Raw genomic sequence first — 20820 nt, 5'->3', positions numbered from 1 at the left:
TTATCATGGCTGTCCATCAAGTGCCTCGCCCTTTTCTCTGCACCCCCCAAAAAACCTCTCCTTGATTTTTGTATTTTTCCTTCCCTCTGAGTCACAGACTCACGGTGCCAAGGGGAAGTGCCCGACCTAGCAAACCCCTCTCTCCTCCTCGTCTTCGCTCTGCCACTCTCCGCTGTCCTTCCTTCTTCGTCCAGTTCTACTCGGGACTCCCAAATGTCGGTTTCCGGTGACGCGGGCTGGGCCACGAAGAAGCCTCCGAAGCGCCTTGGAGGCATGGCCGAAGCCCTCTCCATCGCTTCCGATCTCGGCTTCTCCATCCCTCCCCTCCAGGTCCCAAATCCCGTCCGCGATCCATTCTTAGATTCTATCTTAATTCTCCCTTCCTGTAGATCTTGGTCCTTCGTCAAAGCTCGCACCTTTCATCGTTAATTTCGATATATCCATGACATCCCAACTCTCCTTGGTCGGCAGGCAGATGGATTCCTTTAATTTTGTGTAATTTCAATGTTAGATTTGGATAGGTTTCGCAGATTTGTGGTTTTCGGAAGTCCTAATCTCTTTAAACAAAAGAATAGGAGACATTTATGTGAATCTGTTCCTTTGTTCCTTTGATTGTAGCTGATCATATTTTTTTGGGCTTTTCTCACTCTTGGATGCTTTAGTTGCTTTTTCTTCTGTGATTTGGTGGGAGATACTAATTTTTCTATGTAGTCTTAAGCAGCATTGCACTTCCTAATAGGATCTAAAACCTCTGGATGCGGTTAAGCTATCAATTTTCCTCACCCAAACAAAGAGTTTCATGCATTATGCATTCTGTAATTCGATATGTTTTCGGGAGTTCATTTAATTCCTAGATGTATTGATTCGTTTTCCTCTAACAGTTACAGATGTTAGTCTTTTTGTTTTATATCTCTCTCCATCACTTGAACATATTATGTTAGAAACACTTCATTAATGAGAATTATTGGCAAGCTTCGTAATCTATGGAGGTCACATATATTTATTTTCTAAATAAAAAATTGTAAAACCTCTTGGGTCAGCTTTTTTTGTCATTTTTTTTAAATTATGTTCTTTAGCTCATTAATATTTGATTTATATTCAATCTTGCGAGGGTCATCCAGCTTTTCGTTTAACTTAATTTCTTGTATTTATTGGTTAGTATATCTTGTTATTTTTTTGGATATGCAATTTCTCTTCTAACTATGTTCCTTTGGCATCATTTGATCCAGTTTTCAATCTTGTTCATTTTCATAGGAAGATCAACAAAGCATGGTTAACTCCTTTGGTGGTGACAAAAGTGATGACTTGATAAGGGTTTTAAGAGAGCTTACTTCAGTGCAAAGAAACATCGCCAATTTGCAAGTGGAACTTCAAGGACGAAAGGTGAATTAATTTCCTGTGCTTTTTTCCCAAATCTACTCTATGGAGATATGTTGCAGTTCTTTTTTTCTTTTATGTACCAATAAGAATTCTAGAGATATTGCTATTGTAGTGTTTTGTTTCTTGATATTTAAAAAGATTCAATGTTGTTTGCATCACATGAGATCAGGGTCTTTTTAAAATTTCTAGTAACATATCTTGCTTCGTTGTTATTATGCAACCTAAATTGAAGTCTTTGACTAAAGTAGTCATGGTTCAATGTACAAGCTTCATAACTAGTGTTGAATGAGTAGTGCAGGCGATCGAGTGAACTAGTGACCATGTTATATTTGATATTTACATATTGGTGAACTTTTTCCTTAATCTTCCAATTGAGATGTCAACTTTGTATATTGGATGCTTCATTGTGGGAAGGCCATCTTTCAAGCGTCAAGTCGAGGGGAAAGTGTGCTACATTTCCATATTTCTGGCAAATGGTTTTCTATTTATGAATATATAGATATTTTTATTTTTGATTTTAATTTTCAAATGTATTATCAAGTATTTTTGGTTGTTTCTTTCAATTTTGCAAAATCCTATTCAGATTAGGGTAATGACTATTGGTCCCTTTCAGTTGCATTTTGTAGTTTGAGGTGGGAAAATTCTATATCACTAGCAAGATTTTAAAAGCCAACACATTGGCCACTCTGATGGGTGATTTATTCTGAGATAAAATCAAGATCTTGGTTGGTTTTCCTTGCTTGAGATGGATGGAAATATTAAAAAAGAAATAACCAATATACATGAACCAAGTTAGTAAAATATCAGCCAATATAAATAGTAAAATATCAGCCAATATAATATACATTGATTTTGATATTTACTAATTAAAAAACCCATTTAAGATAGTAAAAGAAAGACTAGGATATCCTGGTTGATATATTGATGTTGTACATGTATTGGCTGGGAAAATAGTGGTCTATGTTAGTCTAGGTAGTCTAGGTAATAAATGCTGAGATTTTAGATATATATTGGTCAATGTTGGATACCTTTACCAACTGATATCTCAGCCCAGGTGAAAACCTTGATTACTAGGGTTAAACTTTAGCCATTTTAACCTCTATAAATCATGATCTATGAGGGTAATATCAATGTTACTAATTTATTTTAATTTAAGAATCTCTTTAAGTCTACAATTAAGGTATCACACCATATTGGTTTGTACCATATGGTACATAACTGGCTAGGTTAGTACAAGGTACATACCTCTGTATCATGCACATCTATCCATGTTAGTTAGGCCCGAACTTGCATGGCTTAATATTGGCTAGCGTGGACACAACTAACACATCTTAGGGCATATGATTGGTCCTATCCTAAGTTACATACTGTACCATGCAAGCCGATGATCAGCATGGGTGTGGCACATGGTAATTTAATACTTGCTATAGGTCATGAATAGTCAATAATGCTTTGAGTTGTAGGACACATCTCCCTTTCTCTTGCAGCATGTGACTTTGATGGTATGCTTCCTTTGGCCTTAGACTTTATGCACAAATATTTATATTTTAGTCATATTTTTTTTATTCTACTTCCATCACCTTTTTCCTCCAATACCTGCCTATGTTGTAAATTATCAAAGTTGAAAATCCATAATAAAATACAAACTTTAAAAATCCAAACTGCTTTTTAAAATATAACCCACAATATCTAAAATACCTAGAAACCAAAATACAATAGCCTTAAGGTTTCGTAGTTATGCATCATATGGCTCCAAATTAGATAATTTTTAGTTGCATGATACAATGCTTTGATTTGACTAAAGGTTTTAAAGCATACAAATTAGTTAACTATGTTTCTGTGATTTAAAATGTATAAATCAAGATTGATGGCTCTACTGAAAAAAGAAAAGAAAAAAAAGTAATGGTCAGGAATCTCAATTTAGACAACTTTTATTAGTTTTGGCACTGTAACTTCAATAACAACATCCATTTTTTTTATAATTGAGCATAGGTAATAGACATTCAGAGCAAAAATTTCTTGATTTTAGGCAATTTAAATATTCTAGATCACGTCGATTGTCTGTATGAAATGGTCTGACATTGGTTTTGCATCAAATTGTTGAAGGTTCATTAGAAGGATCATATCTCAACTCTCCACGCTTGTGCATATCTTTGTGTGTATATTTTTTAAAGTCATACATCCTACAGTCTATCCTATCTTCGCACATAGTTGTTGTGTGGCCTATGTAATCTTTGCAATTCATCCCTAGCCAAAAGAAACTTTTGTTGGAAGTTGCAGTTAGCCTGACATTCAGCCTGTCCTTCTTAAAACCTCCCTGGTCACCCAATAAGACCTTACAATTCTATTACCTTTACTTCAACTCCATTCATCCTACACTAATTTGTGAAAATCTTTTTCTAATTCACTTTAATCCAAATTCGCGTGCAATTTTAAGTTTGTACAAAGCACATATTCAGCTTTCTTTACCTACATCTTAAAAATCCCTGAAATTCCGCATTCTTATTTTTGTCCAATATCAATTTGGGCATTAGAGCTCAAACTCTTTGATTATCCTGTATCATTTTTTTTTAAAATTAAGTTCTCTCTCTTTTTCTTTTTCCTAGTTTGTTGAGGTATCAATCATGAGAGAAGTCAATTATAGTTAATTAGATCTACTTTTCCTACATTTCTTGTGTTCCCCTCTCCATTTTCAACTAATTCTTGTTACTCTTTTCTTTTATTTACAGAATTGTGCATTTTAGTGGAAGCAGTCAAATATAACAAATACTTAGAATTGCTTGCCAATATGAATGTCCTTGCTTTATAGGAACTACCTGCTGCATGATGTTTAGTATGTTAAGAATGCGCTGTAGTAGACTCATAGTTTTCTGACACTTGTGTACCTCGAGCAAAATATTCTTTTTTGTGAAGCTATTTTTGTTTATATGCATGTTTTTAAATGCACAGGATGATAAAAATGTGGCACATCTAACCCATGTGAGTGAAATGGAAAAGAAATGCGAGTCTTTGGCCAGAATCACTGCTATTTTAAAAGATGTTATCCAGAACAAGGTATTACCAACTCTGAATTCCTTTGCTATGACCACTTGAATTTTCAAATTGTATGTCAAAGTAATATTTAGCAATATTTTAATTTGTCGATATATTTAAGAGTGGAACATTCGTATGATGTATCCGGCCCTGGTATTAGTTTCTGTCTTTGTCTTATGTCTGTGGTTTTTTATCTTTCCATCTGCCTCTGTAATCATTGTGATTCTTATTACCTAGTTAGTTTTAAGCTTGCATTTTAAAGCTACCACATGTAAATGCGATCTCTATTGTCGGGGAAAAAATATTTAATCTTGTAATAAAGATGTAAATATCTGTGCTTGATAGGAGTTTGGGCCATTGATAAATCCTAAGTTATGCATTCATGAAGAATAAAAATTTCAATAAACAGAAAGAAGAGCTAGATTTCAATATGTCCAGTATTTCTGAGGTCCTACCTCTCCTTTAACCACTGAAAAATGAAACTTTGATCATTACAGTTTTGGAAATTCATCAGGCTTGGGCAGCCTTGATGAACTAACTAAATCTCCACTTGTTAATCAGCGATTGGAGTGGGTGATATTTGAAGTTACTGTCACTTATTAGAATCTTTTCTCATTAAGGGGACTTGTTTTGTCAGGATCGCATCATTGCTCGGCTTCAACAACCATATTCTCTAGATTGCATTCCAGTGGAAGCTGAATACCAGGTTAGAGTATTCGATATTGGGGATTTTTATTCTTTCACTTATTATCCTAATGCATTTGAAAGGCAAACTCAAATATTTCATTGGATTAGCATATGATTACTTCATATTTTAGTGCTCTAATATTTCATTAACAGTTAGAATGTATATGTTGATCCAAGTCTAATTATAACACTTCATGATAATATCATGGGATATTGAATTTATCTCATGATAGCTTCTATGGTCTGTGAGGAATAAATTGCTTCTAAATTTGAAATAAGGCTTTTGCTTTGTACTTTATTTTAGTAAACTTCCCATTTTTTGATTAATTCTGGCTGCAAGCTTTAAGGTCCATGACTTGACATGGGAACATTTGCTTGAGCTTCATAATATACAATTTTGTATTTTAAAATGTTAAAAGCATCAAACAAGGTTGTTTAGGACATCTTATTAAGCATGAAAGTACAATGAGTAGCGATGCAAATGTCCATTTTTTTAACATAGGTCAAAGGGTTTGTTGATTAGTTTATCAGGACATTGGTTTAGAGTATAGCTAGGTTTTGTAAGGAAGTTAGCATGCTCACCTTTGTCGGGGTAAAACTATTTGGAAGGAAAAAAAGAACAAAATAAAAATATAGTTTGCATGTTTTGATATCACCCTTCTTCTCATCAATGATGTACTTCTAGAATTAAGTTTTTTTTGGCTTTGATGATTACATTTTTCAGGGTTCGCCAACTAGTTTTGGATGGCTTACCAGCCGGTGACCCGTTTGGCATGGTCTGGGTTTGTACCAAGGTATTCCGAACCGGTACTGGTAGGCGTACTGGTGGCCTACCGGACCGGTTCATCCTTTTCGGTACCGGGCCCGTACTGAGAGTCGGAGCCGGAGAAGACGAGGTGAAAGAGAGAGCGAGCGGGGGAGGGACAAGGAGAGGCCTCCGCCGCTAGCGGGGGGGGGGGGGCGGGGGTGGCGGCCGCGTCTCCTGTTTCAGCATACCATGGTTTGTACTGTGCCGTTCCGGGATGCATCAAAATAGGAAGAGCCGGAGAGGGAGGGGGAGAGGGACTAGGAGAGAGGAAAAGAGAGAGAGGGGGAGAAAGGGAGGGAGAGAGGGGGAGTGGGAGAGGGAGAAGGAGAAAGGTTGAGAGAGGGAGGGCCATCATCGTCAAGGTGGGGAGAGAGAGGGAGAGGAAGGGAGAGGGAGGCAGGGAAAGGGAGAGAGAGAGGCCGACAGAGAGAGAGGGAGATGCTGTCCTTGTCGTCGTGGGGGAGAGAGAGGACTTACTTTGGGGACCTTGTTGGCGGCAACGACAACATTGTCGTTGAGTTGGCCGGGGATGGGGATCTAGGAATTTGAAACGGGAAGAAGTGATGGAGAGAAGCGAATGCGGGGTGAGGGCGCTTTTTACCGAACTGATATATTGAACTGTGTTGGTAGTCGACCGGTCTAATTCAGTATGCTCCGAACCAGCCAGTTCGACATGGTTCAGCCAACACAAACCTTTTTCCTATGGTCATTGAATCAATAAACAATAATTCCTTTGTTTTCTTGACATCCAATATGAGATGGATGCTATAGGAAACTAGGAGATTCTACGATTTGAGAGGTCAAAGCTAGTAAAGGACATACTATTAATCCCTAAAGATGTTTACAGCAGCTCAAAAGACTTGTTTAATTTGTTTGAACTGTTCCATGAATTAATAACTTTCTTAAATGAAGATTCCTACCAAGCACCAGACATAGATTGAAAGAATTGTATTCGTCCTTTCCTGTCTACCTAAAAATATGCTAGACAGATCGTTGTTAGAACCGACGAACAAAGTTTAAATTTAATTCTACTCTTACCTTTCTTACTCGAAAAATAGCGGTTGTAAGAGGTCGATCCACAGGGAGGCGATTGGAGTTGCATAAAAATTAGAACGTTCACTCGGATTTGAAATCGATTTTTGAATGATAAAAGGAAAACATTATTTTGAGGATGTTGAATGTTTTCTAATTGAAATTAATTAAAAGACAGGTACTTAGATTCGAAAAGCATTTATTTAATTAATCAGAAAAAAAAGTTTTTGTATAAATTAAAATAGACGACACTAAGAAGATTGAAGCGTGAAACATAAATTTCATAAAAAAAAATTAAATATATTGCATCAAAGAAAAATTAAAAGATTGCATAAAAAAATAGAAATTAATTTGAATCTAGAACAGGGATTGCATGAAAGAAAAATGATAGATTTAGAAAACTAAATTGATTACAATGCTAGAAATGAATATTGGTAGCTTGATGCTCCCTTTCTTCTGCAATTAAAATAAAGGAAGGAAATAACAAAAATAAAAGAAAGAAAACATCTCCCTTCCTCTCCCACGGTGGAACAACATAAAATACTTTTTTTTTTCTTTCTTCTTCCCAAAAGAACAGAGCATCCCCTGTTCTTTTCTTTCTCTCTTCTCTAAACGAACAGAGCAATGCTCTGTTTCTTCTGTTTTTTTTTTCTTCTCCGCCGAAGCAGCCGAGCTCCTTCTTCTTCCTTGGATCAACCGAAGCAGCCGAGCACACCTCTCCTTCCCTGGTTCTTGGCCTCAAACCCAAAACCGAGCACACCCCCTCCCCTCTTTCTCCTTCTCCTCTTATAGCCGCAGGGTCACTTGGATTTTGGGAAGGAGGAGAAAATGGTGGCGGATTGCTCCGGTCGACTTCCTTCTTTGGCCGCGGAAGCGAGATCGCCGGACTCCTGATGCGGAAGGGGCGGATGGCTGAGATTTCGGCCGCGTGAAGAATGTGGTCGCCGGGATTCCAGGGGGGTAGATCCGTGGATGATGAGCGCGGAGGAGGGGCTCAACCGGCTGTGGGGCGCTGGTATTTCGGGATGCTTCACGGAAGAGGGATTCCGAATCTGGCTCGGGCGCGATGTCCGGATGCTGGGAATCCTTTGTCGTTGCCGGAAGAGGAGGAAATGGGGATGCTGTGGCTTGGATTCCGGTTCGGAATCTGGGAGGAATGCTTCACTTGATCGACGGAGCTTGAGCTGATCGCGGGCGCTGTGATGCGAACGAAGCAGGGACTCGGGACCACTGGAGATGCGGGGACGGTGCTTGGATCACGCTGCAGTAGTCGGACGAGCATGGAAGGTTGGAGAGGCTGGGAGATACCAAGTTCCATTCAATTAGTCATATAGAAAAATAGTGTGATATGAAATTTGGCTTGTAGACGGGTCATCTATTCTGGCTGGAGGTCAAGTGCAATTCTTTCAAGTCATGGGTCACCCAGTACCTTATAGTTATGATATAGCCCATTTAGATTTGCCCAAAATTATTTTCCAAAGGCACAAAAGAAATGGACCCGATTCGGACCCAAACCCGACTCGGATCCGAACCCGACTCGGATCCGATTTGAAGTCAAATTTGTACTCAATGTGCATTTTATCTCTAATTTATACTAATTTATGTTAAACCCAAATATAATATTAATCCAGTGAATTTATCATTATCGGTTAACAATAACACTAATTTTAGTAATATGTAGGTCGCACTTTTGTGCTCTCATCAAATTGCTTGGTCCATGATTAATAGCCCTGATCATTGAAATTCTGATTGATAATCGACCGACTAAGAGTCATCTAGCTTTAAAAGTGCCATAATCATTTATGCTCCATGAAAAGTGCATCGATTGCAAATCCAACCATTGATTCAAGACCCTCAAGAATAGAGCTATGTTTGATTTCAAAATTTACTGTAACACATGAAACCATGACAATGACCTTGTCTGATGTTACTGGAGGAGCAGTCTGGGGGCTGATCATGAAAAAAAGCTCATAGTTAGTCTTCATCAACCACTGTGCGTTGGGAGCAAATTTACTGTGATTCAACTTTAGATGAGACTTTAGGTCGAAGGCTTTTTCCCTTCTAATTTTTGGACATAATCGCAGAAACAAGTTAAGAGGATCATAACTTGCAAGCAAAGCACTTTATAGATAATTTTGTGCCGTGTCAATGAGACTCATATCTAGAAGTTACAAGAAGACCTTTTAAGCTCATAAAATCTATACGAGTTTTCCAACTCAGTTGAAGACCATTCACAGGTCAGTTTGTGATTTTCTATCAAGCTTTCAAGAAATCTTTTCAGGAAAATTAATTTTTCCAGAATAAAGCCAAATTAATTGCATAAAATCTTACTATTCTAATTCTTGTTTTTATGATCTATTTATAATCATTATTTGACTCTATAAATTTGGTTTTATGCAATGTTTTGTAGATCGACATATTATTGATTCAAGGAATGTGTACAGTTTTTTTTTTTTGTAATTTTCTTTTAATGAATCTCCAAGTATTAATGGTCTTTTTATATTGATCTGTTATCCAAGGCAAAAACTGTCATTATCATTCTGTAGCTTTTATCACATCATCCTTGCCGGTAACTTCTTAGTGGCTCTTTGGTTACCTGGAATTGGATTGGCAGCAAGTTTATTTGCAATGAGCTTGCAGGCAAGCACCTATATGTGTTTGGTTGCATGTAGGTCGCTTCAGTCACAAACAATTGATTGCGACTTTTGGCCCTTTTGCTGCTAAACCACTGATAGTCAAATTTAGTTGCAAGTACACTTCTAGCCACTAGTTGCAACTTGTCTAGGGACTGACTCGCAGTCTTGCACCATGCCTATTATCATGACCTGGAAGCTTCTCATCCTCTTTGGAAACACTCATAGCATAACATAACATAACATAATATTATCATATGTTTATAGGATAATATATATATAATACAACAAACATATCTATTAATGTTAGATGTCATATCATTATATATAATGCAACTATTATAGTATTATACAATATATGATACAACATATAAACATAATATTATAGTATAGTGTTAGCAATATACTCTATGTAAGTTATATCATTGATAATATTTATATTGATTAAAGTACTATGAACCTTAATACAAATGAACTGAATTATACTACATAACATTACCAGCAATGCTATAATATCATTAGTCCAATCTTATAGTAATATTCCAATGACACTATAATATTCATGATATAATCATTAAAATAAAATAATATAATAGATTCTTAAAAAAAAATCATATTTTCATGTTATTGGTATTATATCAATTCGAAATTGTGTATAGTATCAATAATATTATTATGTACTTATGTTAATGCATACTAATAATATAATATGTAATAAATAGTAATGTCATATCACTATTTTGTATTATTATAGACCACATGTTATAACCTATAATACAATTTATGATAATATTTTAACATAATATAATAGTATATTATGTTATCACAATATAGTATGATATAAAAACAATAACATATCACAATGTCATTGTATAAATATTATTTTCACTGTTTTTTGAAGCAGATAGTCTCATCAGATTAGTTGTAAGATTACCATATCGCTTTACCATTGGACAACTAAACACAGAATTGCACTTGCAATATCAGGTGCATGCATCTAAGGAGGAAACAAAAGTTTCTTCCAGCTGTATTGCAGATTAGCCAAATAGATACCTACAAACAGAATTGCAGCATTTCTACTTGCAGCTGCATATCCTATTGCAGGCAAGTGGAATTGCAGGAGACCAAACTGCCCTTACTTTATCTTTACAGTATCCTCTACACCAGTCACCCTGTGATGTATATTTCCTAAATATTCCTGTTTAATCCACATCCAATATCTTTTCTATTTCATTGGGATTCTTTAATTTACTACCTTTCTTATTGTTCTTTGTATATAATCTAATCTACATCCTAATTTTCCTCAATTATTTCCATAGCTTTTTGTTCGTTTTCTCTCCCTTTTAAAGCTTATTAATTGTTTGCATAAACCATCAATTGCAATTTTCCTCACTAGGTTCTATCCTACCCCTTGTACTGCTTGCTTTCCCTAGTTTTGAACAAACCGTAGAGCATGGCCTTTTTGCATTGATTGCATTATCTATAACCATGCTTGCTTTACGTTATCTTAACCTATCAGTATATTGTGACATCACTTTTGGTGGTGCTTCCAAGTCACCTTTGAGATGACCAAGGTAAAGATGGAGAGCAGAAGGTACTGGAGTCCAGAGAGAAAAGATCTTACAGGAATCTCTAAGAGTCATATTAGAAAAGTTCCTTGTAGGGGACAAGATAAGTTTTCTAAATCTTCTGGTCTTTGTCAATGCAAGGCTCCTCTTTTCCATTTTCTCCTTAAAGGAGTTCGCTTCAGGTTCGGAGGTAGAGACCATCATTGGAGAGAGTGCAAATACATGCTTGGTGTTTTTGTGGATGCAGATTGGCCATTGAAACTTTCTTTGTAGGAGGTTTCCACTTAGTGTTCTAGTTGGTTCTTGGGGAGAGATGGTGGAGGATCAGATTAATCTTGGTTTAATTGCCATTCCTATATGGAAGCATATAAAGAAGCAATGTGCTGAGGCCTGTGATTCGACCATTATCTTATCCTCTATGAAGATCCTATGTAGAGGAAAGTGGAGATTATTTTGTGTTTTTATGCTAATATCATTTGGAAGTGGGAGGAAAAGATCTGGGAAACCTCATACAATGGTCGTTTTCTGTTGTCAAGAGAGGCCTTTTTTTTTTCTAGCCATGGATGATTAAGTATGGGTGGTGAAACATGATTACAAGTTCAGAGCTTGAGTTAAGCTCCTTGATCTACTTGTTTTTTGTTGTAACAAGGCCTCTGTTGCAAGTGTTGTAAGCAATTTTTGTGCCATTGAATTGTCCAATGTAGATAGTTTTTCAAGGAACTACATGAAGGAGTTTAAGTTTACAATGGTGTGTGATGACTTGAAAAATACCAAAGGTTGGTTCTTTCTGTTATAGTGTCAAGATTGAGGTTGATAATTGGTTAAAAATACACCATGTCTCCTAATCTAAAGGCCCCAGCTGATTCAATAAAGTTTGGGATTTATGGTACAAGAAGGTTTATATTGAATTTAGAAGAAGGAAAATTTTAAAGAATTTAGGTAATCCAGTCAATGCTGTAGAAGCTGCTGGAGTTTCTTCTTTTCTCCTAGTTGAGACTACTCTTGTGTTGGGAATTTAGCGATTTGGTAAGGTAGGGAAATATTATTTCTGTAGTCAAATATACGAGTCTCAAATTTGAATTGGGTAAATATTGGATCAATGCCTATTGTTTGCTCGGTCGGGATGGTTCATTATGCTAATATTGGAAAAGAAAAGAGTAATGAAGAGGCCAGGTCTCCAGATGATTTAAGTCATGAGGAGATGTGGGATAGCTTTGATTGCAGCATGGATGAGGTGAACCCCTTTGGTTCACATGAATGTCAATAAAAGAGGCTTCTTTAGGGGGATTGCCTTCTACTGACATCACTCCTTCAAGAAAACTTTCTAAGGTTAAGAGTATTTTGTTTGATATATCCCTGCTCTTTGATTGGAATGTCCAACATATTTTTGGGGCTGTGTTAGAGGGAGAGCCTTTTTGGAGGGCCTGATGACTATTGCTTTTATACTTGGTCCTGATCTGGTGTTGTCTGCTGATGCTGGAAAGTGTTGCAATTTCAAGTTTAATTTTCACTTCTATTGCTGAGTCAGCTGGTGAGGCCCTCAGTATGTGTTGAACATTAAGGAGCCATAGCGTTCACATCTGGCAGCCCTGTCAACTGTAGCCTGAAACTTTTGCAAAGGGTGCTTCTCTTGGGAATATGGTTAAGGCTTCTAAAAGAAAGATGGTGAAGGATTTGGAATGTCTGTCCTTTAAGACAAGGCAGTCTTCTTGTTCTAAAGATTCTGGTTCTCAAGTTATTGCTATAATGAGTGTTTATCAAAGGAGCAACTGATGATTTTGTCTTCTAAACATGAGTTGTTTATTGGTGGTCAGGGTATAAAGGGTATTGCTTTGAGGAGGAAAGAAATGAAGAGATCCTTGCTGGCTATGAGCCTCATAAGCAGACTTGGATAGTTCTTACTGAGAGGGCCTATATGTGGATCACAGTAACCCTTCCTTCCTTTCTTTCTCCCCTTCCACCAACAAACCCCACACCCCCCCCTCCCCTGCGGGGGTGCGAACCACCCAAAAAAAAAAAAAAACCGCTGTGTCTTGTAATGTTACATGGGCAGGAGGCAAGTCCTCTAAATGTTGACTTGTTAAAAACTCTTTAGCTAGTTGTTTGTTTGTTACAGAGGAACTGAAAGCTGCCTTACCCTGCCTTTCCTAAAATCTATTAGTGGTAATTTTTTAAATTCTTGCGTCTGGATCAATTCTCAAGGTGGTTTTGGGGGACCTATCTTGGCTTGGAAGACTGGTCTGGCTGACTATGTTTGTCATTCAATGGCAAACTCTCTTTACCTCTGGTACTTCATATGAAATTTGGAAACTTTGATTGCATTTTTTTTTCTTGTATAACCGTCCTTCTGATAATTTTGAAAATCTGGAACTTTGGAATGAATTAAGGACAGTCAGTAATAGGTGCAATAGCCCTTGGATGCTTTGTGGAGAGTTCATTGTTACAAGATTTGGAAGGGAAAGAGGTGGTATAGAAGGATGTATGAGAGAAATGAATTCTTTTAATGACTTCATCAGAGAGATGGAGTTGATAGATTTTCCTCTGTTTGGTAGAAAGTTCACTTGGAGCAATATGAGGGAATGAGGCTCCTATCTTTGCTAAATTAGATAGTATTCTAGTTTCTATTGATTGGAATCCTATTTATAATACTTTGGAAGTCATGGCACTTCTCAATTGTACTTCTGATCATGTACAAGGTTGATTGTCAAAGTGACGAGCTGTTTAGATTTGAAAAGGTTTGGCTTGGTAATCTAAATCTTGTTACTTTGAGAGAGATGTGGTGTGTGAAATTGCTAATACAAAATCCTTTTTGCTCATCTGATCACCAAAATGTGAGAAGAAAGGAGTTGGGAATTCTTCTATTACTGATACCAAGCTGAATGGTGAGGAATTCTTTAATATTATAAGAATCTTTTTGGTGGCCATTCTCAGCCCCAAATTCATATGGACAGGAGGTCCTTATATCTTAACTCAACTTCAGATCTTTCTCAGATGGAAGTGGAATTCATAATGGAGGGAAACAAGGAAGCCACATTTGCTTTAGGTGATGAGAAGGCCCTCAGGGCCGATAGCTTTCCTATTCTATTTTTCCAAAATTTCTGGATATTGTCTATATGGATTTCAACTGAAGAGTTTGAAGATCTATTTGGAGGCAGGGTAGAAGAAGTGAATTTTTACATTAGTCTGGTCCAAGGACTGCTGAACCGACCTGTACCGGTCGGTTCAGCCCGTATCGGACCGGTACTGACTGGCACCGATCCGGTACAGAGGTGGAAATCGGTTCCGACCCAAATTGGGTCGGAACCGATCGGTACATGTTCGAACTGGTGCGAACCGGCTCGGTTCGCACCGGTACATGTTCGAACCGGTGCGAACCGCTCGGTTTGCACCGGTATGAGCTTGAACCGGTGCGAACCGAGCCGGTTCGCACCGATTCGGTACTGGATTTTAGTGCCAGAAAGTGCCACAGCGCTGGCCAGAGGCACTTTCAAAGTGCTACTTCGTGCGGCACTTTCAAATGAAAGTGCCGGTGCGGCACTTCAAATGAAAGTGCCGGTGCGGCACGAAAGTGCCGCGCTGTGGCTCACAGTGGCACTTTTCAAAGTGCCACAGTGCCTCAACGGTTGGCTATAAAAGCCGACCGAATGCTAAAGCCAAATCCATCAGCTTAGGTGAAGGAAAGGCAGAGAGAAAGGAGGAAAAAAAAAGAAAGGCAAAGACAAAGGCATGAAAAAAAATTAGAAGGGTCAGAGAGCGTCGTTTTTCTTGAAGAAAAATCCAGCAAAAACTAAAGAAGGTAAAATTTCTTTCCCCTACCAGCAGCGATGAAGGTTCTGGTGGTGATGGATCTATTAGCCATGGAGGAAGTGGAGGACAGTGTGGTACACTTATGAGACACAGCCGGAGGGAGGTTTTCGATACACCGGTGAGTCTCAGTTTACGCATGCTACACAAGATACGGACCACAGTAGGCCGTCTGATATAGGCCGGTCGGATACCATTGCATATCGAAGAAGAGCTCCTCGAGGTCGTTTAAGAGACCAGGATGCAGCTGCAGATGACCTCCCATGTGGAGTCGGATCCATTGATGTATCAAGTTCCGAGTCTTCCTATTATCCGCGGCCTCAGCCAGCCTATGGATATGGTGCATCGGAGTCATCTTCCGGTGGCTACTACCCTGCGCAGCCCGGAGGGTCTTACGAGTCGGATTTTGGTGCCGGCATATTCGGATGGGCCCCTTATCAAGACACCTCTCAGAGTCAGAGCTTCAGCGAGAGATCCGAGAGTTCTTATGACCCGACGCGCATTCCTCGAGGATTAAGCATACAAGACTACAATGCCGCTTGGTTAGAGGGATGGGTTGATTTGCCTCCATATTATGCTGATGATCCAGATATTGACGAGAAGCATCGCCACTCGATCCGATTTTAGATATCCGAGAGTGCTTTAAATGTATGTAATTGATTGTATCTTAATTTGAAAATATTTTATGTTCTTCATCTCATTATTTGAATCATTTGGAAGTAATAAGTTGCATCATCTAGTTTTAACTTTAAACCTAAATGTAAAAACATCAAAAAAAAAATCCAAAAGTGAAAGAACTCCAAAAAAAAAAAAAAAACGACAATGGGGTCGAAACCAGGCCGAATTTGCCCTATCGGTACGGTATCGGTTCGGCTCGGTTCGGCACCGGTACCGTACCGTTACCGGAGTCGACCGGTACGTCGGTACGATCGGTACCGCGAACCTTGGTCTGATCAGTGATGTACATAAGATTGTATCAGAAAGTTTAGCTAATGGACTTAAGAAATGGTTGGACTCAAGCTGCTTTTTTTGAAGGAAGACACGTACTCGATAGCTTTGTTTTGGCTCAGGAAATTGTTTCTTAGGATCATAAGGTTGTGTTTTCTACTTAAACTGAACTTTGGAAAATCTTATGACATGGTGAATTGGAACATTCTATTTAAGTTGCTAGAAGTCAAGGGTTTTGTTCAGAGATGGATTGAATAGGTGAAAGAAATTAAGAAGGATTTGCACCAAGGGGTCCTCTCTGCTCTCTGTTATTTCTTCTGGTGATTGATGCTCTTGACAGAATGCTGAAGTTGGTTCTGTACTATGGTCTTATAGTAGAACTTGACCCCAGTGTTGATTTGAAGGTTGCCTCTTTGTAGTATGCTGATCATACACTCATTTTTCAGGAAGCTAATATAGTTCTGTCCTGTAATTCGAAATGCAAATTATTTCTCTTTGAATGGATTTCTGGCCTGAAGATCATTTGTCTTAAGTTAGGTCTGGTTTGTTTTTGGTAATAGAGATAATCATGGTATCTTTCTTCAATCTTAGACTGTAATAGATTTAACTTCCTTGTGAAGTACCTTGACCTCCTTTTGAGGCCTGATGCCTAAAGTACAGAGATTGGAAGATTAACTTGGTTAGTTCTGTATTACTAACCTACCATTGCACTTTCTTCTTGATTCCTAATTGGGTTACTCAAAATGTTGATAGAATCAGAAAGCCCTATTTCTGGTTTGGTATGGGTGATGTTAAATGGGCCTACCTTTTAGTTAACTGGAAGTGTCTATGCAAATCCATGCTTGCAGAGAGAAGCGGCGGGGGGTGGGGGGTGGGGGGGGGGGGGGGGGGGGGGGGGGGTGTGGTTTATGGTGTAGAAGATCTCGAAGTCTTAATGTTGGCCTACAAGGGGAATGGTGGTGGAAATTCCTTAATGGTAGAATCCTTACTACTGACAATCTTCTAAAGAGATCTTGGCCAGCTTCATCTGAATGAGTCTTTGTAGTACTTCTGAATCTGCTTCTTTCATCTTCCTTAGATGCTCCTACTCTAAGAGAATTTGAGATTTCTTCATAGCTAAAATTAAATGGAATGGATGGCCAGGCTCAGCAAGTTTCTTTTAAGATGCCTAGAGACCCAAGAGAATAAACAAATTTTCTCAGACCTGAATGAGATATTCTTGCTCCAATGCGGGGCAAATTATTGTAGGAAGCGATGCCAAGATTTTTATATTTTCAGCTAAATCTGATCTGTTACTTGTAAATGAGATTGTGGACTGGTTGGGCTTCCGTTTCTTCATCTAAGGTCAGGAAGGATGTTAACTTTTCCACGTGTCCTTATTGCCCTAAAGTTTTGTATGATTTCATGAACTCGATAAAATGTTGTTGGGCCTTGCCTGCCTTTTTCTCAAAAAATCATATGGATTCATCTGGTGGATATAGATTGGAGAATATGGATAAAGCTTATTTGCTGAGATATATTGTAGGCTATACAAATTGAGAATCTTCACTGTTGATCATGTTCTACATATTTTGGAACACACAGAAACAAGAAATTAACTGCTACTATTGCTGTCCAACGATAGATTAATCAAAACATTGTATTATGCTCACATAAATTAATAGTTTCTTGGCAGTGTGGGTGTTGCAAATCATAATTAGTGGTGTGGATTTTTGATATAAATGCTCAATCATTGACTTTGCATTGGTAGGATTAGTTTGACTCCAAAACTATAGCTGATTTATTGCCCTTCTATTAATTCTCACAATGGCTCAAAGCAGAGATGATCCATCTGTACATTTTGTTTGAAAATGCCATACTGTTAACATAAATAAACATCTTGCACACATTGCCTTAGCTGATCCTATGAAATTATTTAAGTGTCTGTTTACCACCCCTTTAGTGCATTTAGGGGTAATTGACAATTTATTGATTATTTATCCTTGCAGTTAAAAATCACTTAGTATCAGGCACATGCTATACCTGTATTGCTGATCCATATTTATGATGATGAGATTATAGAGAGGGATTTGGTAGATGGGTGTATAACATCTTTTCTGAGAATGGATGGATTTTTTTATGGAGGTTGATGGTGGACCATTATCATGTGATGGAAGAGGAATTTTAGTTCGACAGACCCCATGATTATGTAAGGGTCAACACCTTCATTTTTTGATGACACTGTAATTGTAAAAATACATTCATTTTTCCCTTGATGCATTCATTTTCTCTCTCTCTCTCTAAACATGTAAGAGAGAGTAGTATTCCTATCAAAATAAAAAAGGTATTTTTAGCAATTTCCTTCATATTTTGCGTGGGCTCATGTGCAGGTGCCTCAGGTGCGTAGGGACCTGGTCATGTAGTTCTTAGTTAACAAACCAGTTATAAGTATTCCTATCAAAATAAAGAAGTATGCTTATCAATTTCCTTCATATTTTGCATGGGCTCATGTGTGGGTGCCTCAGCTGTGTAGGGACCTGGTCATGTAGTTCTTTAGTTAACAAACCAGTTATTCTTGGCCTGACATTCTTATTGTGTTCAAAAAGCGTTATCTGCATGCTGCTGATGCTATATGTGACTAACTTATTTTATTCTTACATTTTATTGGGGACTTTACAGCCTGCTTTTGTGGGCTCTTGTCTTAAAAAAATTGGCCATAAAAAAATTAATAAGTTGGTCGATAATGATAGACTTGCTGACACTATATGCGACTAACTTATTTGATTTTCTACATTTTATAGGTGATTCTACTTCACACAGCCTGCTTTTGTGGGCTCTTTTCTTGAAAAATTTGGTCCCAAGAAATTTGATATGTTGGTTGATAGTGAGAAATTTAATATGTTTGTTGGTCTATTTCTTTGCTGTCGTCTTCTTCGTTGTCCATCATTTTCCTTCTCCTTGTTCTTATCCTTGTCCTCCTCTTCTTCTTTTTTATCACCTTTCTGTCTAGCCTGGTGTTGACTGGTCTCATTTTCACATTTTCCTTATATCAGTTTGAAGTTATGTAGTCACTTGGTTCTACATTTTCGTCCGAGACTTGCACTATTCCATTTGTAGGCTTTTCTTTAACAATTTTGATTGGCTTGAAAACTTCTGAAATTTTTCAAATGAATAAATTGGTTAGTATTACTTTCCGTTTGAATCTGTTCTTGATGCTAATTTGACATGCAAAGCCATTTCTAAATCTTCCTTGAAAATAATCATTGTTTATCATTCATCCCATCCATTTGAATGGTTGGTTCTGAGGATGGTGGTGGTATGTCAACTAGAATTTTTGTAGCTTCTATTAATAGTTAAATATTATTATTCTTACATATGATCCAGAAACAATTTTCGGAGCTGTTGCTGAAGGCTGCTAGTGATTATGGGGCTTTGACAACATCTGTTGCTGATCTCCAGTGGAGCCAGAACTTCAGAGAATCACCATCAGTGTGGGGGGTATGTAAAGAATTTTTGTAGTTTTTAAATGTATGGACGGCTAGGTTTTTATGTATTGTAGGCGGCAATGTCTTTATATATTGTTTGTTTGTTTAGACATCATGCTGATGAAAAGTTTTAACAGTAAAATTGGTTTTGAGCAACGTTTTGAATGGATGATATTCTACTTTTTTTTTCTACCGGCAAGTGTTCGTATATGCTCCTCTATCATTTTATTGGTCCCTGAGGTTTTTATGGTACTTTAAGTTCTCTGAGAAAAGATCATTTTATGTTCATACTTAGAGCTCCATGCAGATAGTAAAGTCAAACGGCTGGTGATATTTTTAAGAACCATGTTACATAATTTTGCATCCAATTTTCCACATCATCTGCAGAAATACTAATTTTTAATGATTTTGGATGCTCAGATCATTGTTGATAAATTTCTTGGTTCACGTGCTGAATTTGTTGACCAAATTTGTTGATATAAATCTTCCCTGTGTTGATCGGTGGTGTTGTCTTGACAAAGTTTGTTCAGCTTGTCTTGTTTCCTTCACATCTTTATTATGGTAGGCCAGGCTTTGACATCTTATTCTTGTTTTTTGAAGGAAATGCTTCGTCCGATCCCTGCTGCCTTGGCATCCTGCACTCGTTTCTTTGAGGCCATGTCTGCCATGAGGGATTCATTTGCGACCCTCCAACAGCTACGTGTGGGTCACTCTTCCTCACCTATGACACTGAGTGACTCTTCGGGAGGGGATTCTAGGTTTTTGACACCTTCTCAATGGAGAGAGGGGACAATGAGCTCTGATGATCCAATTGTCGATAATTGGAGACAACAGGCAGAGGGTAGAGTGGAGGAGGGTGATGCGGGCGATGGCATCAATCAGAGGAGGTTATCTTGGCCTCCCTTGCTTAGGAAGGGCCCCTGATTATGTGGCTTCACCTGGCAGTTCATAGATAATATTTGGCATTACTTTGCACAAGTTGAAAGATAATAAACTGCAGTTAATTCTTTGTTGTAACCTTATTTTGTAAGACATCTACCCAGAGGATCCTATATGACATTGTAGCTGTCATTGTCCATGAGACATCAGTTGTGATTCATTGGATTTTCTACCCTTGCTGATTTTTTGAGATGTATCACTTGTTGGAATATGACAGATTGTGTTCATAGTGGCACGTATATGTATATGCGCACAAGCACATAAGGTCATGCAAGTCTTATCCATATATGATCTATGATTTGTTATCCTAAATCTAAGAATTTATACTTGTAAAGATCATTCTCAATCTATTTTAAAGATTTCTAATTGAGGTTGGGGTGAAAATGACAGAGTAATCTTCCTTCAAATCGTTATATAATTGGTCAGGATTAGATATTTTAGTATTTGGTGGTAATAAGATATCGTATGAATTGGTTTTCAAATTTACAATCATGATAAAGGTTTTGGGTAGACTACTTGTCCAA

At 37.8% G+C, this 20820-nt stretch overlaps 1 protein-coding gene across 1 annotated transcript; it reads left to right on the top strand.

Annotated features, from left to right (window-relative positions):
* LOC103721789 (AUGMIN subunit 2-like) lies at positions 1 to 20528 on the top strand. The gene is made up of 6 exons (XM_008812127.4): positions 1 to 330; positions 1255 to 1383; positions 4330 to 4434; positions 5051 to 5119; positions 19257 to 19370; positions 19958 to 20528. The coding sequence occupies exons 1-6, from the start codon at positions 214 to 216 to the stop codon at positions 20279 to 20281; spliced, it is 858 nt and encodes a 285-aa protein (XP_008810349.2). The 5' UTR covers positions 1 to 213; the 3' UTR covers positions 20282 to 20528.
* The last annotated feature ends 292 nt before the right edge of the window (positions 20529 to 20820 follow it).

The sequence above is a fragment of the Phoenix dactylifera genome, unplaced genomic scaffold (assembly GCF_009389715.1).
Source record: "Phoenix dactylifera cultivar Barhee BC4 unplaced genomic scaffold, palm_55x_up_171113_PBpolish2nd_filt_p 000522F, whole genome shotgun sequence".
NCBI lineage: Eukaryota > Viridiplantae > Streptophyta > Magnoliopsida > Arecales > Arecaceae > Phoenix > Phoenix dactylifera.
The sequence above is the reverse complement of the archived record's forward strand: the minus strand, read 5'-3'. Positions and strand labels throughout refer to the sequence as shown.